The following is a 26,451-nucleotide window of genomic DNA, read 5'->3' on the forward strand; positions in this document are numbered from 1 at the left end:
AACTGGGAAGACTGCTGGGTGGTATTTGACTCCAGATGTGTGTGTGTGTTGGAGGAGAGTTTTTCGCTGTGTGATTGAATCAATGAAGGGTTACAGCTCATATAATTTTCTTAGGCACTGTAAGTTTTCGGATTTTGTGCTGGCTTTTGCTCCTCCTCTTTGTCTGCTTTCTGGAATCCAAGACATTTTTAAGAGCAAAATGAATTCAGGCCCCCATTACAGTAACATCGCTCCTTGTTGTTGGCCCTACATTTCAGAAAATCACATTAGTGGATGCCTGGGGAATGTTTTAGCCTTAGCTGCCAAAAAAACCCCTAATGCTTTACAAAAAAAAAAAAAAAATCCCTTTAATGGAAGTTTATAGGATTTATCGTCAGACGAGAGTGCAGGACAGGTTACGTGCTGAAGTTTCATTCTTAGGGTTACAGGTTTGTTTATAAGATGTGAAGCATGTTCTTTTTTGCTCTGAAAGGCAAACCTTTATGAATCATCTCGAGACGCTTCATCATTTGGTTCAGTCTGAGTTGTATATAAATTACAGCTTGTCCCTGGATCTTCTTTTGATACAGTGAAAATGTAAATCATAGAACAGCTCTTCTGACAGGAAAAGAGAACAAAATACATTTCCCACCATTAAACTACGGCAGACTGTCAGAATCATTGTGGGAAAACATTCTCTATGAGAAAAAATCCACCCATCATTCTCTACCACGTTAAAACAAAGTGTGAGTGGAAATCAGCTGACGTCCCCCGACCTCAGGAGTGAAGAAGCCTCGTTTGAAAAAGAAGTATGCTAGAATGTGCACTTGTAGTGTTCTTCAAATCTTAAAAGTATGTTTTAACTTAACTGTACTAGCCGATAATATAATCATTAATTAAAGGCCATTTAAGTGTACTTAAATATAGTACACATTCATGACTGTGTTTCTTAACATACTGATACTTAAAATGTGCACTGACATTTTTACTGATAAGTGCAGTTTTAAACCATAATTTTAATATTTTTTTGTCATGCTTTAAAGTACTTATTTTATCACTTGTGTTGTCTAACATACTAAAGCACATGTAGGCTACTTGATTATAGTTTCAACTGTATGTAATAATATATTTTTAATATATTGCTTTTATATTAAAATATATTAACTATTATTATCATTATTTTATTTTACAGAACAACAATAAAAGTACAATACTAACATTTTTGTTTGCCTTGATGTGCTTTTAAACATTAAACCACTGAGCTTTTGGTTGTGACAACAAGATACAGTGGTGTGAAAAAGTGTTTGCCCCCTTTGTAAATATGATCAGAGATGGCTGTAAAAAATAAATCTGCATTGTTAATCCTTTTGATATTTTATTTAAAAAATTTGAAAAAATCTAACCTTTCATTGAAGTAAAAGAATTGAAAGTTGGGGGAAAATCACATTATGAAATAAATGTTTTTCTCCAAAACACTTTGGGAACAATTATTTGCCCCCTTTTATTAAATACTTTTTGCAACCTCCTTTTTCCAAGATACCAGCTCTGAGTCTTCTCTTATAATGCCTGATGAGTTTAGAGAACACCTGACAAGAGATCAGAGACCATTCCTGCATACAGAATCTCTCCAGATCCTTCAGATTCCCAGATCCATGTTGATGCTTCTTCTCTTCAGTTCAGCCCACTCATTTTCTATGGGTTCAGGTCAGGGACTGGGATGGCCATTGCAGATGCTTGGTTTTGTGCTCAGTGACACATTTTTGTTTTGATTTTGATGCTTGTTTTTGGATCACTGTCCTGTTGGAAGATCCAACCACAGCCCATTATAAGATTTCTAGCAGAGGCTGTCAGGTTTTGATTTTTTATCTGTTGGTATTTGAACGAATCCATGATGCCATATATCTGAACAAGATGTCCAGGACTTCTGGCAGAAAATTAGGCCCACAACATTAAAGATACAGCAGAGTATTTCATTCTACACATGGGGTACTTTTTATACCTGTATGAACCTAACCCATCTTAAGTGTTTGCTGCCAAAAAAGCTAATTTTTTTTGTTTCATCTGACCATAGAACCCGTCCCATTTGAAGTTCCTGTAGTGTCAGTTACTTTTCAAACGTTCTATGGTCAGATGAAACAAAAAAAAGAGCTTTTTGGCAGCAAACACTTAATGTGGGTTTGGTGCACACAGGGATAAAAAAGTACCCCATGTTTAGAATGAAATACTCTGCTGTATCTTTAATGTTGTGGGCCTAATTTTCTGCCAGAAGTCCTGGACATCTTGTTCAGATATATGGCATCATGGATTCGTTCAAATACCAACAGATAAAAAATCAAAACCTGACAGCCTCTGCTAGAAATCTTATAATGGGCCGTGGTTGGATCTTCCAACAGGACAGTGATCCAAAAACAAGCATCAAAATCAAAACAAAAATGTGTCACTGAGCACAAAACCAAGCATCTGCAATGGCCATCCCAGTCCCTGACCTGAACCCATAGAAAATGAGTGGGCTGAACTGAAGAGAAGAAGCATCAACATGGATCTGGGAATCTGAAGGATCTGGAGAGATTCTGTATGCAGGAATGGTCTCTGATCTCTTGTCAGGTGTTCTCTAAACTCATCAGGCATTATAAGAGAAGACTCAGAGCTGGTATCTTGGAAAAAGGAGGTTGCAAAAAGTATTTAATAAAAGGGGGCAAATAATTGTTCCCAACGTGTTTTGGAGAAAAACATTTATTTCATAATGTGATTTTCCCCCAACTTTCAATTCTTTTACTTCAATGAAAGGTTAGATTTTTTCAAATTTTTTAAATAAAATATCAAAAGGATTAACAATGCAGATTTATTTTTTACAGCCATCTCTGATCATATTTACAAAGGGGGCAAACACTTTTTCACACCACTGTATGGCTTGATGCGATCATCAAAAATCGCAACCCTTGTGATGAAATTATGTTTTCAGTTTTGACTCACAAACTGCTACTCCACGCAAACTCTGCATAATTTGCATTTGGAAACAAAACATGCGCCAACCATCTTCCCAAATTTATAATGAGAATGGTTTAAAAGTCTGTTAACAAAGAGAAGCGCTATGGTCTCCCTGTAGTTTTCTGCAAAATTAAAAGCTCAATGGTTTAACGTTTGAAAGCAAATTAAGGCAAGCATAAATGTAAAAAAAAAAATATATATATATATATATATATATATAAAATGATATAATAATTATTGTTAACAATAATAATATTTCTATTAATAGTTTTTTATAACATATTTTATTAGAATGTATTATGATTATAATGATGATGATTATTATTATTAAATACTTAATTTTTACAACAGCACATGTTGCAATAGTAAGCTATTTCTTTAATAATTTAATCAAATACAAATATTTTTAATAATAATAATAATAATTGTTGGGCGGTTCAGGATTTCTTTCATTTTTTGTCTACAGCAGATCACATACCTACGGAAGCGTATTGCATTCACTTGAAGAAAAAAAATCTACTCTGTTTTCTGAATTAACGAGTCTCAGAATTACGAGATAATTTTTCATGGAAAAAAGTTTTTGCTCTGTTTTTCTGAATTAATGACTTAATTATCTCAGAATTATGAGATACATTTTTCTTGAAAAACTTTTTTTTCACACTGTTTTTATGTATTAATGAGTTACTCTTAATTTTGAGATAATTAAGTCATTAATTAAAAAAAACAGAGCAAAAACTTTTTTCCATGAAAAATTATCTCGTAATTCTGAGATAATTAACTCGTTAATTCAGAAAAACAGAGTAGATTTTTTTTTCCTCAAGTGAATGCAATACGCATCCGTACATGCCTGAGAAGGTCTTGTTTTGTCTTAAAGAATTAAAGTGATGTCAAGAAAACCCAGAAAGATCCACACTCAGTGTTTAGGCAATAAACTATATTTATAAATAAAACAATTTGTTTTGTTTTGTCATAAAACAGTGTACAGTGAGTATTAAATTGAACCATTTAATACTGTTTTCCAATAATTAAACATGTGATAAATGCATCTGAGAAAAATGATCAGAGGTTTACAGAGAAACAATAAAGCTGAGTGCTGATAGTTAATGATGACGAACATTAACATATAAGTACTGTGTTGTTTGGGGAAGAGTGAGAGAGTGAAGAGAGCTGCTCTTTATCACATTATAATAGTGCATCATCAGGTTCATTCAGGGGTGCTGATAATATAGAAACATTAAAGGTCCATTTTGATCTACATCACACGTAATACAGGTAGAATATTACAAAGAATAACAGTACAGGACTGAATATCTCCCAAATTAATTTCTTTAAATCAACATCAAATCATAATTGACTTGAGCAACTTATTAATAAAAGTCCCTGGTCTTATTGTGCACAATTCATTGGTTCACGTGATTAAAAACAAAAACAAAAAAACATCATGTATCATGTTTAATAAATTCATTTTAACCCGAAGGTAAGGCAGACTTTAAAAGTCCTGTCTGTAAACTTAAAAACTCTCTTTTTTTTAACTCTCTCTCTCACTCTCCACAATTATTAGCAGAAAATTAAAGTCATAAATACAAAATAATTGCCAAAGATTCTATCTTTTGATAGCGTTTGTCTTTTTTTAAATCAATAAAAATGATTTGTTCATCCTTTAAAAAGCAAAAGGTGATTTAGAAGTAGAAGATTACCTCACTTTTCTTCCCCGTGTCTCATGCTTTTCTTTCATTTTGCTTGAATTAGTTTATCTTTGATTGATAAACAGATCTTAGCTTGAGGATAATAAACTGGTCAGAGGACAAAATATTATAAAATGCAGGTAAAGGACACAAAAACCAGCAAGCATTCACCTTCACTCAGACTTCATCACTGCATCCCACAGAGTCTCCATTAATCAGAGAACTCCGGTCTCTGAGGGCATGATGGGATACGTGATCGGTTCCAGTCTTCTTCACTGAAGAAAGTGCAAGCCACAGGACACAGGAGGGACATTAGGAGGGACACTCGGCGCGCTCCACCAGCTAAAATGTCAATGCATTTCTTTCTGGTCTTCCTCCCCATCTTTCTTTCTTGATTTCACATGCCTGCGCATGTTGAGTCGGCCCTCTGGGTCACCTGAAGCACATCACATGACGTCGACGAAGAACTCGCTGGGGTTCCCCATGGCCATGCGGAAGGATTGGCGCGAGGCAGTGAGTTCGGGCGGCACCGAGGACAGGTCTCGGTCTGGAGGAGAGCCCGGGGCTGCTGTGGAGGGTGTCTGTGGCTGTGGAGGGAGGCCGGGCGGTACACACACCAGGCTCTGGGCGTGAGAGTGTGTGCTTCGGATGGTGTGTGAGCTGCGCACGCTGTGTTCGCTAGGGGGCGCTGCAGAGCGTTCGCTGGGGGCCTTCTCTCTTTTCTCGGACTCGCTGCCACTGCCAGATCGGCCTCCAGACTCCTGCGCTCCAGCCGCTGCGTTCACGTCGTTTTTGCTACCGCTGCGATTCGAGCCGGTGCTTCGACTGCCTGCGAGCAAAATGAAAGAAAGGAAATGTGAGACTTTCTGTTTAAAATATGGTTTTTCCATCACTGAATTCGGACGAGGGTGGAAGAGTAGAATGCAGGGTTAAGGCTCGTACACACCGGGACGAATATCGGTGCGCGTTATTGGCCAGCGTTTTTCAACGCGTTTTTTGTGTTCACACCCAAGCGATTTTCGCTGACGATGAGCCGAGTGAACATGCAAATTCATTCCCTGACATTAGATGGCGCCCATTTGCTCTGCAATACCACTCCATAACAGTTCTCTTTTATCAAGATTTGTGTAGTCGCTGTCGCGTTTGTCATATAGTTCTTTATGTTCCGACACCAACGAGAGCAGCAGCTCTACATTCATCTTGCCTTGCATCTTCCTCCCTGGCAGTGTAGACGCTACTTGGCGTATATCTTCTTCGCCGTTACGTATGTGTGCTCAGCAAGACCGTTTTGTGTTTGAGCGCCCCCAACTTGTGTTTTACTGTAACTTCAGAAGCTCCAGACACGTGAGCAAAAGCGCCAATCTCATTGGTCGGATAGTTTTTGACGCAGAGCGTCAAACTAAAAAAACGAACCCGAGGCGTTTTTTTTTTTTTTTTTTTAATGACACTTTTACGCGTGGCGTTTTTCGCGTCGGTGTGCACACTCACATTGGCGCCCTTTGTTTAGTCACGAGGCGTTAAACGTCGGCGAATATCGCGTGCGAAATTCGTCCCGGTGTGAACAGGCCTTTAGGATAAGGAATATTATTTCCACTCCGAAAGTGATTTTCTGGGGCATTTTTGAAAAATTATTACCTATAATTAAACATATCTGTGTTGTTTTCTTTTGTAAAATTTTTGAATTTAAATTAGTGCTGTCAAACGATTAAAATATTTAATCGCGATTAATCACATTAATGTCATAGTTAACTCGTGATTAATCGCAATTAATCGCACATTTTTATCTATTCTAAATGTCTCTTGATTTCTTTTTGTCCCATTATTTTTTCTCATTTTAATGCTCTTATCAACATGGAAAAGTGGATCGGCTTGCTTTGTGCAAATGTTTTTTATTGAAAACAACATTGTCATATACTGTGTTCAATTTCACACTAACATTCTCACTTGGAGCAAATAATCTCTCACACAATGTAACACTGTCCATCAATAAAAGGGTGAAAGAAATACTGACGAGGTCCTGATATTGACGAGGGGGCGGAGAATTCGCATCAGCTGTGTGTGTGTGTGTGTGTGCTTGGCCATCAAGTGGTATTTCAGACTGGACGTGCTGCGATGATGATAGCTCAGTTCACAACGACAAAACACACAGATCACTTTGGTCTTGTAAACTTTCCATTCAGAATCTTATTGGCATTTCGTGCTCGTCATCCACTCAAAACGTAACGTTAACCAACTATTTGGCCGGCTCGCAAGCCCAAACAAGTGTGTGTAGCGTCGTGCCTGTTGTTTTGTTTCCGGTCTAGCTAGATCCGCTTGCGCTTTGGTCGACGAAGCAACAAAACGTCCTCGCGCGGCGCAAGCCATTGAAATGAATGGGTTTCATAGCCGCGCAGCGCCGCGTCCTGTTGCAAAAGCATGTGAAAAAAAAAACGACAAAGTTTGCTAAGCCAAAAAGACCGTTAATCGCACGATAAAAAAATTAACGCCGTTAAAATGGGTTTGCGTTAACGCCATTAATAACGCGTTTAACTGACAGCTCTAATTTAAACATGTTGTTCCAAACCTGTATTAATTTCTTTCTTCTGCTGAACACAAAAAAATATATTTTAAAGAGATTCTTCAAAATATCTTCTTTTGGAAATGGCAAATTATTTTAGATTCTACACAAGTAAATCAAGCTGAGAACCGTTTATGAATTAGCTTATTGCTTTTTTACAAAATGCTCAACGCTGCAAAAATCCATGTAAAAAGAAATCTTTGAAACAACATGATTAGATGTAAATGTAAATAAATATAGTTTAATTGTATAGAGGCATTACTTGACCCTGAGGGGCATTTTTGTTCATTTTGGTGGTATTTTTGCCCCAAGTAGAATGCAGCCTCACCTTCGCTGTGAGGGCTACCGGCGCTGCCGCCCCCCGCAGTGAAGCTGTATGTGGGATCGTGCACAGGATGGGGATTGTACGGGTGAGGGATCGGGTACTGATAAGGGAAGGTGAGAGGCCAGGGAGCCACCCCAGGGTGGGGCAACGGAGCCAGAGTGTCCTGGTCAGACGCCCCACTAGAACCGTCATGGTCATGCAAGGTGAGACAGGCCATATCTGAGAGAGAAGAGGAACAAACAGGAGGGAAATAGAGTTTACTCCAAATGAATAAAGAAAAGATGCTTCAACGTGAAAGAGTGGGGAGAAATCTTAGAACTAAAGATCATGCACTCACTGCCACACAGGTCACCAAAGATGTAATAGCACTGTTCAGAGAAGGTGATCTTGTTGACAGTGTGGCGGATGTAGCCGGCTTTTAACAGGTTGCTGGCGTATTTGCGTGCCTCCCGTCTGTCAGTGAAGCCCTCGACGTGATGATACAGCCAATCCACCACATCTGAACCTGATAGGAAAAACAAATATTTCCCCTCTGAAGACACTGTTGTCCTAGCAGAATATGCACAGGTGTAATTCATCACATTAACTATCAACATTAACAACCACAAAGCCTCCAAATACTCTTTGTCTTCATTTTGAACAGCGTATCTATTGTTCTATAATAAAAAACCTAACATTTGCGTAATGTTTTGGTGCTTGAGATAGCTCAAACAAAAATACAAATTCTCTCATCAGTTACTCACCCTCATGTAAATGAGTTATGAACGCAAACAAAGACTTTTATAAATAAAATTATTCATCTCTGTGAGTTTGAAAGTTGACGTAAACACAGCCATCATTGTTTTAACCCACACAACCCCAGTGGATGAATGAATGTCTTCTAAAGCAAAGCGATAATTGAAAAATAGTAATATGTTAAATCATATAAACTATCACTTTTGTCCAACCGTCGTATGTGCTTTAAGGGTTGCGTTGTGAAGCTCACGTGAGAAGTGAAGCAGAAGTGCAGTGGACTGTCAAGCTTCACAACACGCTTCAGAAGACATTGATTCTTCCACATGGGTCGTACGGATTAATGTAACGATGACTGTGTGCTTTTTGGAGCATCGACATTTCAGAACCTATTCACTTGCATTATATGGACTCCCAGAGATAAGTAAAAGATCCCTTTAAGTGTCTAAATACATTTGTATGTTGATGTTTTAAAATAAAAAAAAGTCTTTAAAGTGGGCATGATAATAAATAAAATTGACCCCATAAGTTTCATTTCTTTTATTTTAACCTTTAAATGTTTAATCAAAATGTCATAACTGGATCTTCTGGTGAAAACGACTTCTCTTTGGTGGCGTACACAGGACTTCCCCAATCATTAGTCACTTAAATCCGCCTCTGAAAGCTAACCGTTCATCTGTGTCAAGCCCACATCTCAATATCCAATCAACATCTGATGAATAGAACCAAGTCCCGCCTACATTTGGTCTTTTTTTGCTAATCCGTTACGCTCAGATGTACAGCACAATACAGAAGAAACGATCCGTTGCTACTTCCATTTAATTTCTTTTAAAAGAGATAAAAAAACACCACCATAGATGGTGACGTCAAATATTTCAATTCTTTGAAATTAATTATTATTAATTTTGGCTTTGGCTATTATGGCTGTTACCAATCAAATCAAATACAAAAGTGGCTGTAAACTGGATAGATACTGAAAATGATGGAAAACTTTAGATAACAGATAGAAAGTTTGTTTTATTTAACCAAAAAAGATTTTTATTTATATTTTTGGGGATATTTCCTCCCCACGCCCAGATTAGTTTTTAAATTTTTAAGAATGAGGGGGCAGTTTTACCTATGAATGCATTTGGGATGGTAATCTTCAGCCACATTCTGTCTCGCACCTCCAGGCCTGACTCTGGCGATGCCATGGCTTTGGCTACTGCTGCCATGTCACTATGGATGGACAGATGGAAATCCTCGAACCCTGCAGAGTAAAGCACAGTAAGAAGCTGCAGAGCAGTCCACACATGTGGGTGAATTACAAAAATGTGCTCCGCGAGAACATCAAGGTGCTGTAGCCATTACCAACTGATCTGAGAAGAGCTTCTGATTTCTCAAACACTAATTTCCCTTGTGAAAAAGAAGTGTGCTTAATTGTAATCAAGGTGCACTTGTAGTGTGCTTCAAATCTTAAAAGTATGTTCAAACAAATGTACAACCCCATTTCCAGAAAAGTTGGGACATTTTGTAAAAAATGCAATAAAATCAAGAATCTGTGGTTTGTTCATTCTCTTTAAATTGTATTTAACTGATAAAAGTACAAAGAAACGATTTCCAGTGTTTTCACTGACCAACTTAATTGCATTTTGTAAATATAAACGATTTTTGATTTTGATGGCTGCAACACACTCCAAAAAAGTTGGGACACAGGCATGTTTACCACTGTGTCACGTGACCTTCTTCCTTTTCTTTTTAATCGTTTGAGAATTGCATCTCACCTGATGCAAGACAGCTTCTCAACAGTCCAAGGTCATCATTGTCTGATTCTCCTTTTCATGATGTGCCATTCATTTTCTATAAGAGAAAGATCTAGACTGCAGGCGGGCAGTGTACAGTGAAGCCACTGTTGTAGCACGTGCAGAATGAGGCCTGGCATTGTCTTGCTTCCTAGGAAAGATGTCATCTTGATGGCAGTATAAGTCTCTGACTGTACGATCCCAATACCTCTCCACGTCAATGATATCTTCACACATATGCAAGTCACCCATGCTGTTTGCACTGATGCACCTCTATACCATGACAGATGTTGGATTTTGTACCTTTCTAAGCTCGATGCTCGTTTTTCCCCAAAACAAGCTAAAATGTGGACTCATCTGACCACAGCGCAGATTTCCACTGTCTTTTGGACCATCTGAGATGAGCTCGGACCCAGAGAACTCGCCAGCATCTCTGCATATAATTAAACTATAGCCTTCTTTTCCTTCCTTGAAGCAGCGGTCAACTGTTAAGTGACAACGGTTTTCCAAAGTACTCTCAAGCCCAAGTGGCTACAAAATTAAGTGTCCAAAAACATTAAAAGAATATACTTAAGAGTGAACTGAATGTAAAGTCCTCATGAAATCAAAATCGACCCTATTTACTTTGTTAGCACACATTAATGGTCTTAAGGTGAACATTTAATCCGAGCAAGTTAATATTCAGAAAAAAATTGTTTGTCATGGTGATCATGGTAATCAAAATCTGAAAAGTTACTTCTGGTCTGGAATGATGTTCCTTTTCCAATGATTGGGTTGAAAACGCTTAAAGGGATACTCCACTTTTTTTGGAAATAGGCTCATTTTACAACTCCCCCAGAGGTAAACTGTTGAGTTTTACCGTTTTTGAATCCATTCAGCCGATCTCCGGTTCTGGCGGTACCACTTTTAGCATAGTTTAGCATACATCATTGAAGTGGACAAGACCATTAGCATTTCTAAAAAAAAAAATGACCAAAGAGTTTCGATATTTTTTTCGATATCAAGAAACTTTACTGCCGTACCATGAGAGCAGCAGGCGTAATGATATGACGCAGCGCCTGAAAATAGGCTACCTTCCGTCAACACAACAGAACTATTTTCAGGCGCTGCGTCATATCATTACGCCTGCTGCTCTCATGGTACGGCAGTAAAGTTTCTTGATTATTACGCAGGAATGAGAGTATAGTTCCTAGCCATATCAGCCTAGAAAATAGCAACTTTACATTTTCCGTCGGTCTTAGTGCACGATGTAACTACAGAAGAGTCAAGTTTTAAATAGGAAAAATATCGAAACTCTTTGGTCATTTTTTTTTTAGAAATGCTAATGGTCTTGTCCACTTCAATTATGTATGCTAAGCTATGCTAAAAGTGGTACCGCCAGAACCGGAGATCGGCTGAATGGATTCAAAAACGGTAAAACTCAACAGTTTAACTCTGGGGGAGTTGTAAAATGAGCCTATTTCCAAAAAAAGTAGAGTATCCCTTTAACCACTCCCCTAAAACCGTCAGTCTGCTATGAGCGAGAGATGGAGAGGAGGTGCGCTAAAATAATACCCTGCCCTCTATTCGATATTACGCTTCACTTGGAAATACGTCACAACACTAAAGTAAAATCAGTTGCTACTTCCGGTTCACTGGGACTTTAAAGTATATTATTTCTGTAATAAGTATTCTTTTGTGTGCAAATGTGTGCTTCTTTTCCACAAGGGTGGCCCTAATTTCCAATGTATAGTTTTTGTATTTCATTCAAGACAAATCACAAATGTTTGATTTCCATTTGACCCACTCAGTTGATAAGGGCTACGATCGAAACACAGTAAGCAGTGGACTGGCAGATGAAGTCATCCTCTGGCGACAGACAGCGGGCCCAGCAGAGGTGGACTATGGGAAGGGTGGGTGGATAAACACTTACGCTCAGTCTCTGGAATGGAGCTTGTGATGGAGGAGCTGGTGGAGGTGATTGTACTCATGGAAGGGCTCATACCGTACACTGGGTACGCCCCCGTCATAGCGGCCGTGTGAGACACCCAGGCAGCAGGATCTATGGGACGGATCGGCTCACCTGAACAAACACAGGGGAAGCCAACGGGTCAAGAAAAGTAAAAGAAAGTAATTTAAAGGGATAGTTCACTTTGAAATAAATGTTTTGGTATGTTTTAGCTTACCTCAAGGGCATCCAAGATGTAGGTGTCTTTGTTTCCGCAGTAGTTTCAATATTGATATTTTTAGGTCAAACCGTTCTTGTCTGTCACTGTGCGTTCACACCGCCGCCGGCGAGAGCGGCAAAATTCGCTCTCGCCGCCCTGCCAACGGCGCCGTGGAAAGATCCGTGGACGCTCTGACGCTGATCGAATGCTTGGTCTTTTTTTAAACTGTATTTAAAGGGTCCGCAAAGCAAACAAGCATGTCGATCGTTATTTTTGCAGACTGACAAAGTAGGGTATAAGTTAACCTCATGGAATCTTTTAAATGTGAAAGTAATACATTGACCGATGGAAAGAACTTAACAATTATAGTGACATGTTTGCTAACTAAATAAACCAATTAAAAGCCATTTGTGTGATGTGGCTTTTGTGTTCATGGTTAAGTGCTAATCTAATTTGCTTTCCGCTGAAAACCAAGCGTTCTAGCACGAAAATCTTGCCTATAAATAGTGTTGCGCGCCCTCTTATCGGATTCAAATTATCATCCTCTCCCTCCTCTATTTTGCTTGGGAACTAATGTGGTCGGAACCAAAGTTTACAGGACTGCGTACCCTGGAATCCTCTCAAACGGAGCACATCTAAGTTTCGATTGGTTGCCGCCGAACCGCGTCATAGCTCATTACCATAAAGTTGACCTGACTTCAACTTCTCCTCGCCGCTCTCGGCCGCTCTCGCCGTCCAAGACGCGCCGCGCCGCCCTCGCCGGAGCTCGCCGCCGGCTCTCATTGAAAATGAATGGCTTCCGGCCACTTTGACGCTCTCGCCGGGGGTGGTGTGAACGCACGGTCAGTCATATAATGCAGGTCTATGGTCACCACCTCAGAGAGCATGCACAAAGAAGTCCAAATTAAACATGATTTACTGACTCGTAAATGTAATTACACATTGATGGCCTAAGACACGAAACGAGCGGTTTGTGTGAGAAAACGAACAGTATTTATATCGTTTTTACCTCTTGTAACCACAGCCACGTCCAAGTGATCTGAGGGCGCGGGCGCTTCCGTCTGCGCAAGCGCCAGAAAGCACCGGAAGTGATCTCTGGCGCGGTTGCGAAAAAAATTATACGTTGTCTGTTGCTATATAAAAATCGTCTTCCATTGCGATTTCCTGTATATCTAAATATGTTTAGATCTTCACAGTGAAAGGTAACACTTCCGAAATCTCTGTGTAAACAATGAGTGACGTACACGCGCGAGAGATCACTTCCGGCGCTTGCGCAGACCGAAGCGCCGGCGCCCTCAGATCACTTGGTCGTGGCTGTGGTTACAAGAGGTAAAAACGATATAAATACTGTTCGTTTTCTCACACAAACCGCGCGTTTCGTGTCTTAGGCCATCAATGTGTACTTACATTTACGAGTCATTAAATCATGTTTAATTTGGACTTCTCTGTGCATGCTCTTTGAGGTGGTGACCATAGACCTGCATTTTATGACTGACAGACAAGAACGGTTTGACCTAAAAATATCAAAATTGAAACTACTGCGGAAACAAAGACACCTACATCTTGGATGCCCTTGAGGTAAGCTAAAACATACCAAAAATGTATTTCAAAGTGAACTATCCCTTTAACTGTGAAAGTGAAATGGTTGCGAAAACCACTTCAGGTTGACTTGAACAGCACTGTAACCCAGTATCTCTCTTACTTCTTGGGAGGGTGAAACAGCTACGGGGGTTTGGATCCCAACATTTGGCCACAGTCAGTATGATGGGTCTGTAAACGTGAAGATGCACGATCATAGATAACGTCAGTGCTGATATAAAGATCATCTAGCCCGTAACAAGAGAAGCAAACATCACAGCATCCACTTCTTACCCAGGTTTATGGACAATCTCTCGCAGCACCCTCACTGCATCATCATTACTCATGTTCTCAAAGTTGATATCGTTCACCTACAACACAAAAGCAACTCTTAGAAATCTCTTAGAAACAGCCAAAACAGACCACGACAGAGTGACTGACCTGCAGAAGCATGTCACCAGGCTCAATGCGTCCGTCAGCAGCCACCGCACCGCCCTTCATGATGGAGCCGATGTAGATCCCTCCATCACCCCTCTCATTACTCTGCCCGACTATACTAATCCCCAGAAAATTATACTTCTCTATAGCAAGAGGAACAGAGAAAAACAAAATGGAGAGATGAGGAGCAGAGTAATGAGTAATTTAGTATTATGAGAGTGCTGTAAAACACTATTCACAACTTTCATTAAAATTGAGTAACGTCCTCAACCTCTTGTATGATCTTTTATTCATGGCTGTAGATATAAAATAATATTAATAATCTGCACAAGAAATTAAACAGTAAATTAAAAGAAACATAAGGCATTTTCTAAATACATGATATAGAATAATTCATCCGTGCACATGTTTCTTTCTTTTTTTTTTTAATTGACCTTTTAATGTTTAATCAAAATGTCATAAAATGTCTGGTAAAAATGACAAACTTCTCTCTAGTTACGTAGGCAGGACTTTCCCATCATTTTGTCTACTTAAAGGTGCAGTATGCTGAAATGTTCAGTTACCGTTTGTACAACATTCAAAAGCGGCCCCTAGCCTTTAGCAGGGCTTCTGGATCCCGAGCTTCAGACACGGACGATAAAGTCCCGCCCTGACATGTGCCGTTATTGGCTGGAGCGACACACCCACGGCCAACTCAGAACAACCAATGTATAGAACCAAATCCCGACCTACATTTTTATTTTTCAATAAGCCGTTACGCTTAGAAGAAACACACTTCCGATTCATCGCAACTTTATTGGGTAACACTTTATTTTACAGTGTCCTTGTTACATATGTTACATGTACTTACCATAGTAATAACAGTAAATTACGCATTATTACATGCAACTAACCCTCAACCAAATCCTAATCCTCCCTTAATCCTATAGTAAGTACATGTTGTTAATTAGTATTACTCAGTACTTAAATGTATAATTACATTGTAACAATGACACCTTAAAATAAAGTGTAACCCTTTATTGCCATAGATCCAATAGCAAAAAATTTAATGTCAAAGAATTAGTTCATATTTGCAGTGATAAACAAAAATGTGTACTAAGTGCACACAAACAAACAAAAACACACTTCAGGCCTCATGTAAAAAAAAAAAATCTTAATTTTTTTTTTAAATTTCAATTTGATTTGGTGCGCACATTCTACATTATTCTTTAGCTACCTGTGTCTGATAACTGAAATCCTGCTCTACATTTACTAAAGTTAGTGAATTTTGTTCATGTTGTCTTTAAAAGAGTGGAGCATGTTCAACGGCAGACACACAGATATACATGTGCACATACTCACCCATGTTTAATGTGACAGTTATGATGTTCAGAGACATGGTGGAGTCAGTTATGCTGCTGAACGATGAGGACTGGAGAGATCGAGAGAAAGAGAAACAGAGATAAGGACACTTAAAGAGACAGCTCAACAATGATAGCCGGATACAAACACAATGTTTATCAGGCACAGGAGTCTCACCCTCTCCATCCTGGGTGCTTTGGGTTTCCGTCTGCGGCGCCGATGGCGTCTCATGAGACGTGACGATGTGCTCTGCTCCGTAGAGCTGCTGAACCTGCAGTGGCATCACAGATGAATCTTCAAAACATCATATTTAGTGTCTTTTGTGCACATATAATGCACATTACAGTCCTCTCAGCTCTGATTGGTCCTGATAGTCATGTGATTCTTACCATCCAATCCTTTGAATTAGTGTAGTAGTGTATCAGACCATGGAAAACCATGCTTTGTGTTGGCTTTCCAGAGCATGTGATTTGAATGTGCATTAAGTCATCTTCATGAGGAGATATGTTTGTTTTTAAAGGAGCCATATTCTATACGTATCATGAATAGTTTCACCTCCTCTCTGATGCTTACTCTTACAATCTGTCTGTATAATTTCAACATGCCTACATGCAAATTACCGTTGTTAATACTGACCTCTGTACATGTGAAAAATGCCAGAATTCTCCTTAAAATTTAGTAAAAATGCAAAAAAAAATTACGGGTCCTAATTATAGATTTTATTATCTTTATGCACAAATACTGTGCATAAACTGCTAGGACTTTTTGCATTTTTACATTATTTTTAGGCCCATCAAGCGCATCATCATTCTGCCCCATCATTCTCATTACAGTAACATGAAACATAAAGATTAACATATATTTTATTTTACTATTATCAAGATTATAATGTATACATCATGGTTACTGTAATACAAAAAAACAAACGGACTGTATCAGGGTAATGAAAATGATCATGATGAGAAAGACAATGCCAGATGCATTACAATATTGTGAATTGGCGCTAAATCTGCTTTATTGTCCTAAAAAATAATACCACAATGCAAACAATTCTCAAGGTGCTAATAGTAGAGTAGATTGCTTTTTTTTTTACAGTCTGACTGACCAACGTGCATTTTAAGTGTGGGTTTATTACAAATCATAGATACCACAATAGTAGACCGGCAGAGGAAAAAACTATTTTAAAATCCTGCAAAATTTGTTTCCACTAATGGCTGCATGAAAGCAGAGAAAAAACTGCTTTTTTAAAATTGAATGGCCCTGTTGATGAGTTTTCATAAACACTGTGTGGACTAGGAGTTTTGCATTGTGAAAGTCTACATACAATGGGTCTCATTCATGAAACACGAGCAGAACGAATTTTTGTGTAAATCGTGTGTAAAGTGGTTCTGGCGTAAATTTTCGGATTCATTAAAATGTTCGTATTTTCCACATGTTAGTTGGTACGAAAGAAATCTCCACCTGCTCCCAGCCACGCGTAAATAGTGCGCTTAACACCCGAACGTTTTGCTCATTAATAACTAAGGCTGCATTTTAATTCACCTTAATCAGGTACATATTTACACAGCATTTTGAAAAAATATTATATATAGTAATTACATATGCTTTTTCTTTTTACTTCTGGGACTGTTTGATTAACAGATGAAACTCCAGTAACTGCATCTGTAATGCTGCCAAGCTTCCTTTTTTTAGGACCTGATACGCCACTATGTACGCTTGAAAATAAAATGTGGTGTTTTGAATGAACTTCTGATAATAAAACTTCGATTTCTGCATCTGAGAAATTTTTCTTTTTCATTCGCTTTTGAGAAGACATGTTGAAATCCTTCGTTTGATGTCATAATATGATGCCCATTTAGGCCATCCTTAAAAATATTTTGGTTTGCAGTAACAGCAAAAAAAACAAGGGGTCGGTAGGTAGGTGTCACGAAGAGGCTGAGTGGGTCGGATCCATTCGCAGATATTTATTGAAGGAGATGACAAACTGAGAACAAGCAGACAAAAACTAAAAAGATGTCAAGGGCAATCCAGAATCGTAGTCAAACACGCAATGGTCAGAGGCAGGCAGTAAAGGTTCACAAAACTATATCAGAGTCCAAGTTCAAACACAAAAGATCAAGTCCAAGCACGGAGAAACAAGAGGTACAAACTAAGACAGAGTTTGGGTAAAACAATACTTCACAAATGGGCACAGAACAGAACAGTCCAGATAAAGGGTTGCTGAGGGTGCACAGGTGAAACTGATGAAACCATAACCTATCTTGCACTCGGCGCAAATGACTTTGTACACTGACGCATGTATCATTCCTATTTTGCACCCGCGCAAAGCGGACTTTTCCCTCCACAGACACACGTCGGTTAACTAAGAAATACACTTGCGCTCCCCGGGGCGGTTCAGCGCAAAGAGGAGGCGTGTTCCGGCGCAAACTTTCCCTCATGCTATTTTGCTGTTCTATAAAACAAATGCGCCACTGACCAGAAAAAACCTAGTCTAAAGTCAGTGGCGCGTTGCGCGTTGTTCATTATGCTATTTTAAGGGCGCATGCTTGGCCATAATCAATGTAGCGTGGCACAACGCGCATACAGTTTAATTCTCTCATCTAAGCAGCAGTTTTCATTTTTGCAAATCATACATTATTACGATAGATAGATAGACAGATAGATAGATAGATAGATAGATAGATAGATAGATAGACAATTTATTATAAAAGCATACATGTAGCTTACACATTTACCCAAATTATCATACGCCTGTTTAACAGAAGTTAATTTGGGTGGGTTTCTCCATCCCCAATGTCACTTCTCTGTGTTTTACGGCCCTGACGAGAACGTTGCTCTCCTCGGCTGTGAACCGCTCCTGGCGCGCGCCTGGCAAATCCGCCGTTATAATAGGAATCCGCTTTAGAACAAGCGCGCCTGCTCTTAAAGGGAATGTGAGATGACGCTCTGATTGGTTTATTTCACGTTACGCCCAAACCACACCTATGAATAATGAAGCTACTTCAGACCAACCCCTTTTAGATTTGCGCCAGGCGCAAGAGGCATTTATCCCGCCGGGAAAATAGCAACAGCGCCGGGATCCACCCACAAAGTTACTTGCGCTTTGACACTTGCGTTTCAGATCGTTAAAATAGGGCCCAATGAGTCCATGGTGGAACATAACGCAGGAAGAGAGTGCCCTCCAGTGGCTCATGCGGGCACTCCAGCCGCTGATTGTCACAGTAGGTCTATATTTTTTTTTCAAGATTCAATGTAAAAAAAAAAGGATAATTTTGGTCATGGTGATTAGGTCGGTATGAATTTAAACAAATTTGCATATCGTGACGTCACTGACTGGGTCTTCAACCCCCATGCCTTCGGGCGCACCATTGCGAACCTCATTCTGATACAGGTTATAGACCACAAACAATTTGAAATCTTTGTAAAAAAAAAAACATATTTATTGCATTAATTCCAGCTGCATTCATTTGGAAAAAAATAGGCAGAATCAAAAAAAAAAAAAAAAGGAGCCACTAGATTTCAATGAAAGTGGATTTTCAGAGGGAAACAAATACATTAAAATGACTAATCTCACCTGCGCCGCGCCGACCAATAAAACAGCGCGTTTGGCACCATTCGTTTACATTTGACCCATACCGTTACAAGCCCCCTTTCTGGTCTAGGGGCAGGAAAGGAGGGTAACAAAAAGTTGCAGGGAGAGAGTGAGAGATTTGACCCATAAACATCTGCTATTATTAACGGAAATCAGTGTGGTCAAATAGCTAGGCGCATTGTAGGAAACTATAGGCCGATTAAGTAGTCCTGACATATTATGGAATCGTCGATTTTCTTTTGTGCAATTTAGTACATTTCGGTATGGGATGTGCTGTTTTATTGGTCAGCGCGGCGCTGGTGAGATTAGTTCCCGCCGCTCTGACCATTGGCTGCCACAAGCAAACACTTCTCCTGCGCTGTCGAGTCTGTCGCGCTCGCGCGTCTCGGTCCATTGAGCCACGCAGATTACAAGTCAGCGCAGCGCGAACTCTGTAACACACCGCGCCGTTTCATCCCCCTTTCGGTGTGTTTGGCTTCCCACACTTATGTGTGTTTGTTTGTCAGAGCCTGCAGTTGCTGTGTGACGCGCGTTCGCGGTGGGCTTATCATGACGAGCTGGACGCGCTCCGAGAAAAGGCCGTTAACATCGATTCCCTATTTGACCATTAAGAATTTCGAATAATGAGCGACTAAATGTAGGCTCATACAGACGTATTTCACAAGCAGCCGCGCCGCAGCCATCATCACCGAGCGCGAACCATTGACAGTGAATGAAACGAAGCGAACGCACAGACCATAGTGTGACATGCGTAAACCAATGGTGTAAACATAATCATAATAGATGACGCCACGGGTTTTTATTTAAAAGAAAGAACGTAGCCTACGCAATTTATATTCACAATACTTACTATAATAAATGTATATTATTTTATTGCATTTGTATTAGTTGTTTGAAGAGTAAAAAAAAAATCGGTCGGTCTTAATGCAAGTTTACAACCGGCAAGTCGGTCGGACTAAAAGGGAAAATAAATAAATAATTGGGTCGGTCCTAATTTGACAGGGTCGGTCGGGTTACGGCAAACAAGAATATTTTTAAGGATGGCCTTATAGTTGTCAGTCGGATGAATGGGCGGGATTCATGGTAATTGAGAATGAGCGTGCACGCGCGTCCCATTTATGACTGATTGGAATTCATTAACACACACACACATTTCACTATCACATCTGACGTTTACGAAGTATTTGTGAATCAGGAGATGAGTTTTCGGGAAGGTCTCTTTACGCGCAAATCACTCTCATATTTACTCGTATATTTACGAATGTTTCATGAACGAGACCCATAATGTCTACATCAGACTTCCATTTTAAAAGAGCCAGAAAAATTTCATGATGTGGTCTGTTGAAAGTGTTTCAGTGCAAGTCTCACCTGCTGGCCGAGTCGTCCTCCTCGGAGTCGAAGAAGCTGGTGGTGTCCAGCTCACTGCTCATGAGCGTGGAGGAGCTCTCATAGCCTGCGATCTCCTGTCTGCGCTCCGGCCGAGAGTGACCGTTCAACCGGCCTCCTGCAGAAGACAACACTCAGCAAACAAGCCTGCGGGGTTTCCTCATCCTCACTAAACAGCCTGGGCAGAACTGGGGGAAACTCACCATGGTCATGTGCATCTTTCCTACGAGGCCTTTCTCTTTCCCTCTCTCTGTCCTTCTCTCGGTCTCTTCGCAGCGACGGACCCACCTCAGGCTCGGTGTCGTTGACCAGGTCATCCTGACTTCCTGCGGCATTCGCACTGCATGAAAAGCGGACATAAGACAGATGAAGGCTGGGTGTTCAGAAGACAGGCAGTGATAAACACATCGCTGAGTGACACATGCCACACACACAATTCACACTTGTAGGCTTAATAAAGATAAGCTCGTGATCTGTGAACACCATTTCTGAACGGGTTCTAATTTACAGTATTTTAGATTTGGGGTCTTCCAGAACACATTTACATGATATAAAGAAAAACACAAACGCTCTGAAACGCTCTGTTTTAGCTCCGGTCTCTTTAAAAAGCCCAGTCTGCTCTGATTGGTCAGCTGGTCCAGTCTGTTGTGATTGGTCAACAGCTTAGAGCGCATGCCAGAAATATAACACCCCTTACCATAATCAGGTTTCAGCTCCCGAGGCATCGTGGGCAGCCGTAAACAGTATTATACTGCATCTATGGTGTATAATAGTGTCGGTATTGGAAGTGCATATAATGTAGCGTCTCCTTGAGCAAAATCACTAACCCAACTGTTCTTTGAGGGCGGGGCAAAGCCAATAGGCAGGTGTATATGTGTAACATGGTGATGTAGCTCACAGAAATGATGGCAGGACAAACAAGGCGTTTCAGGATGAGATTAAATCCCTTTTGTGTTGTCTTTGTGCTTTGTAGCTTTCCAGAAAGTTTACATGCACAAACAGCTGTATTACACTCTAAAGTACACAAAATGTGTATGGATATAACAAAATCGTACAATGTACAGTATACATTCACAGTGAAAATGATCACAAATAACCATTCTCAACTCAGAAAGTTGTGATTTAAAAAAATCTAGTTTGTGATTTTGCAGCATATATATCAGCTGAAGTGTTTGGGGCAAAGTACAGCTTCTGTGTGAGAAGGATCTGTACCCGTTTGTTTTGAGGATCACCAGCAGAGGGCGCTCACAGGTTGCTGCTGTATTTCTCTTAACTACATTTGGCTGTGTTCACTCACAGTGCATGAATAATTAATTAACCTGGACACACTCTCACACACTCTCACAGAGGGGAGTCTTGCTGCCTGACAGACAGAACAGGAAACACACACACACACACACACACACACAGACAGGAAACACCAGCAGGACAAACAACTATGCACACACATGTGGTTACACGCAGATAAAGAGACCCACTGACCAACAATGGCACAAACAGACCTGTGGGAAAAACCACTGATACAGGCAGCAAAACAACAAATATCAAAATCTATATAAAAAGGGATGCACGGTTTCGTCAAAGCAAATAACATTGGTATTATTTTGACAAACATTGAGTGTGAAATTTGAACTGTGAAATCATAAACATTTAAAATCACAATAGAGCGCAACAATAACTGCCCTGAGCTCCAGAAGTATTTTTCTCATTCAATTTCTCCATAGGGATTTTTTAAAAATTCAAGAATAAAGCCATGAACCAAATGCACCTTTGAAATCAAACAGATAATATATCTGTTATTTGTTACATGTTATTTACAATTAAATGAAAATGTATTATATTTAAAAGTTCAATTAGCTGAACCTAAAGAGTGTTTTTGACTTACGTACATTTTTATATTTATGGTTAGGGTTAGTAAGTGCACTGCTGAAGCATTTATGGCAACTAAAATATACTTTAATATAATTTCTACTGACACTTGTATGCCATGTATATTTAATTCAATATATTTGTAATTATATTTGAAATGACGAAGTTGCAATTTATTACATTTAAAAAATATTCACTTTAAACGTAATCCTGAATAACACGTAATAATCAAGTGCTTTACATGTACTTTAGTTTGTTAGTTAAAACAACTAAACTCTACTTTAAAGTTAAACTTTTAATTTTATATTAGTCCACTTTTTAAGTTACTTAACACACTTAAGTCTAATTAAGTGTATTAAGAAACAGTCATGCAAGTGTACTACTTTAAGTTATTATATTATCTGCAATCACATTTTTTAAAAATACATAATTTACATTGAAAAATATGAACAACTCTGAGACCAAGTGTGAAAAGACTGTAACAATGAATCATAATGCACCCTTAAAGGAAAAAATGCTACTCATCCACTTTGAGCTTTGGCAATTTAATTTATTTAATTAAACTATAGCCTTTTGCAGTTTAATAAAGGCCATAACACAATTCGATTAGTTGTGCAGCCCTAATAATCCACGTCTTTCTCTTTCTTAACCACTTCCACATCCCTAACAAAACAAGCACTTAAAGCAGTCGATGCCTTTGTAGGAAAAACATCAATCTAAATTGATGAGCGTGTCTTTCTAAGGGTCTGCAGGGTTGATTAGATTCACTAGTAATGGGCTGCTCGGATTATTGGAAAATGTAAAAACGCACAGCTCTGAGACTCCTCGCACAGCTCCTCTTAACACACCTCTTGTGATCAGGCAGATGTCATTAAAGATATTGACGTGCTAGCGCTCTCTGGGTTAGGGCTCTGATTAGCCCACATTAGAGGAAACTGGTGCCTTTGAGACTGAAGGATAATGAGAGCAAGTCAACACCGAGCACTTCCGGTCCCTAACCACCTCCAGTGAGTGTCTATCTGATAAAATCACACACAATATTTAGCAGTGGTTCCGACATTTTTTCTGCCGCCCTTTTGGAGAGATAAATATTTTCAAGCCCTTCACCTACAGTACATGCACCCATAAAGACAGTCTCAGTCTCTCGAAAAACACTATAGGAATTATTAATTCTAATATTTTGAGGCACACAACACACTGGGGTCTATAATCATTACTCGTCATATTTTCTTGTCTTGAAAGGGGTCATATAATGGTGCATGCACTTTTACAAGTTGATTGTACTGAAATGTGTGTTGGCACTGGTCTGTACACAACCATCACATAATGATAAAAATCCATCCAGTGTTTTTTATTTAATCTCCTTATGTTTTCCCGTCTCAAATCAAGCCGTTCGACCATGTGACGTCACACGGTCGGAAGCCCCTCCCACGAGTGTTGATTGACAGGAGCGTTTCAACACAGACCCGCCCTTGCTCGTGAGCCAGCGTGTCAATCATAGTCTGCGCGGACCGGCGCGGTCATTGTTGATATGCTGGAGCACTGTCTATGAGCAGAATGGCGTCTAAGCGATTGTGTGTTCTGTTCTTGGGTGTAATAACGAACACAGTCATTTTAATGTTCCTAAATCCGAACCGCTGAAGACGCAGTGGCTGAGTTTTGTTTTCAAAGGGAATATTCCCAACGAGCAACGTCAATGCTCATGTTTGCGCGAATCATTTCTCACCAGACTGCTTTATAAACGAGGGTCAGTATAAAGCTGGATTTGCTAAGAAGCTGCTCATGAATAAAGGATCGGTACCAGCTATTCGTGTTCCTGCTGAACCTTCAGAAGAACTGAAGTGAGTGAAACGTTTTATTAACCTTATATTAATATTTATATTAATCTTTGCAAATCACTTGCACGCTTCACGATGAATGCGTCTAAGGTTTACACTCAGGGTACATTACGGCATGTTTTCTATGTACGACGTTCTCAATATAATTAATAATCCCCCGTTTATAATGAACAACGCGTTATGGTTATTGTGTTACAAACGGTGTACACACAGAACAGAGGGGCGGAGTGAGCAAAGCTCATTATCATTTAAAGTCATATGCACTGAAACGGCGTGCTGATAACAGAGCTGTTTTTGACCAGGTAAAATAAGTGTTTTCTGACAATACTAATGAGAATTTGTAATTAAAGTATATTACAAATTTTTAATTTAGACCCTAAAGAATCATATTAGCTTGTACAAAAATGGCATTATATGACCCCTTTAAATCACTGTCTACTTCGCATGTAGGGCTGCACGATGTATCGTTTTAGCATTGACATCTTCCAGATTACATAGAGGAGCATTTTGATAATATATATGTACTAGGCTATTTCACAAATTCATTACATTTTTACTTTACCTGCTAGTAATGTCTTAATTTTTTAATGGAAGTGAGTAAATCTGTCATGACAGATTTTTATTATAGTTTTATTTTTTTATTATAGAATTTTTATTATAGCTACTGTTTAAATGTTAATATTTCAACAACGAATTGGAATAGAAACTTAAACAATTATATCATTGAAAAGTTGATATAAAAAATGCCTTGTGTGAAATTTAAATGCCTGTATACAATGTAAACAATATTTGCATGTTGGCATTTTTGATTCATTAATTGATTATTACATAAATTATGAAATAAATATAAATTTTTGTTTTATTTTTTAGCTAAATGAAAATTTCAATTGCAGTACAAAAATCATTTTGGTGCATCACTACTAATATCAATTGAATCTGCGTTAGTTTGGTCTGTCGGTGAACAAGCTAATAGACACACACACACACACACACACACACACACACACACATACACACATACACACAAACAGCTGTAGGGTTACTGACTGGAAGGAAGGGGGTCTGGAGTCTCCGATGCCTCCTGTCCTCTCCAGAGGGGGCGGCAGATCGGCCGGAGTGTCTGCACACACAGATCCTCCGTCAGAACCATGAGAGCCGTCTGCAGACACCAGCTGTACAGAGACACAGAGAGAGATGATAAAATTAGCTTATCTACAGCATCTGTGACAGGGTTGATATGCCTCATGTCTCATGCTAACTTACCAGTATACAATACCACTTAAAAGTTTGGGGTTGGTAAGATTTTTAGATCTCTTCAACTCACCAAGGCTTCTTTATTTGATCAAAAATACAGTAAAAACATTAATATTATTACATTTTAAAATAACGGTTTTCTATCGGAATATAGTTTAAAATGTAATTTATTCCTGTAATCAAAGCTGAATTTTCAGCATCATTACTCCAGTCATTCTTCTAATATGCTGATTTGCTGCTCTAGAAACATTTCTTATTAATATCAATTTAGAAATCAGTTGTGCTGCATATTTCTGTAGAAACCGTGATACATTTGTTTAAGGATTCTTTGATGAATAGCATTTTTATGATTTCTAAAAAAAATATGGAAATACGAAACATGATATACATATGACATATACACTGTCACTTTTAATCAATTTAATAATAAGAATTAAACTATTCATTTCTTTCCAAAAAATAAAAAGACATCACTGACCACCAACTTTTGAATGGTAGAGTATGATATTTAAAGGGGTCATATAATGGTACATGCACTTTTACAAGTTGATTGTACTGAAATGTGTGTTGGCACTGGTCTGTACACAACCATCATAAAATGATAAAAATCCATCCAGTGTTTTTGTTTTAATCTCCTTATATGTTTTCCTCTGCCTCAAATCAAGCCGTTCGATTTTGTGACGTCACAAGCTCGCACGCCCCTCCCACGAGTGTTGATTGACAGCAGCGTTTCAACACAGACCCGCCCTCGCTCGCGAGCCAGCGTGTCAATCATAGTCTGCGCGGACCGGCGCGCTCATTGTTGATATGCTGGAGCACTGTCTATGAGCAGAATGGCGTCTAAGCGATTGTGGTGTTCTGTTCTTGGGTGTAATAACGAACACAGCAGTCATTTTAATGTTCCTAAATCCGAACCGCTGAAGACACAGTGGCTGAGTTTGTTTTCGAAGGGAATATTCCC

The 26,451-nt window shown here is 39.3% G+C and overlaps 1 protein-coding gene across 2 annotated transcripts in view; it reads right to left on the minus strand.

Annotated features, from left to right (window-relative positions):
• Positions 1-3,886: 3,886 nt before the first annotated feature.
• Positions 3,887-26,451, minus strand: part of LOC130069957 (segment polarity protein dishevelled homolog DVL-3) — a 46,454-nt gene continuing 23,889 nt past the window's right edge. The window contains exons 3-15 of one of the 2 annotated variants that reach the window (XM_056234168.1): positions 25,284-25,408; positions 20,733-20,869; positions 20,512-20,647; positions 15,729-15,822; positions 15,552-15,621; positions 14,214-14,353; positions 14,067-14,143; positions 13,897-13,964; positions 12,032-12,109; positions 9,384-9,515; positions 7,872-8,039; positions 7,538-7,753; positions 3,887-5,481 (exon numbers count right to left, since the gene is read on the minus strand). In XM_056234168.1, coding sequence (XP_056090143.1) covers positions 5,099-5,481; positions 7,538-7,753; positions 7,872-8,039; positions 9,384-9,515; positions 12,032-12,109; positions 13,897-13,964; positions 14,067-14,143; positions 14,214-14,353; positions 15,552-15,621; positions 15,729-15,822; positions 20,512-20,647; positions 20,733-20,869; positions 25,284-25,408 — 1,824 coding nt within the window. In that variant the 3' untranslated portion in view covers positions 3,887-5,098. Of the gene's footprint in view, positions 5,482-7,537; positions 7,754-7,871; positions 8,040-9,383; positions 9,516-11,959; positions 12,110-13,896; positions 13,965-14,066; positions 14,144-14,213; positions 14,354-15,551; positions 15,622-15,728; positions 15,823-20,511; positions 20,648-20,732; positions 20,870-25,283; positions 25,409-26,451 lie in introns of both variants that reach the window. The other variant, XM_056234167.1, reaches the window with a different exon arrangement.

Source organism: Rhinichthys klamathensis, unplaced genomic scaffold, assembly GCF_029890125.1.
Source record: "Rhinichthys klamathensis goyatoka isolate OS25496 unplaced genomic scaffold, OSU_Roscu_1.1 h1tg000391l_1, whole genome shotgun sequence".
Taxonomy (NCBI): Eukaryota; Metazoa; Chordata; class Actinopteri; order Cypriniformes; family Leuciscidae; genus Rhinichthys; species Rhinichthys klamathensis.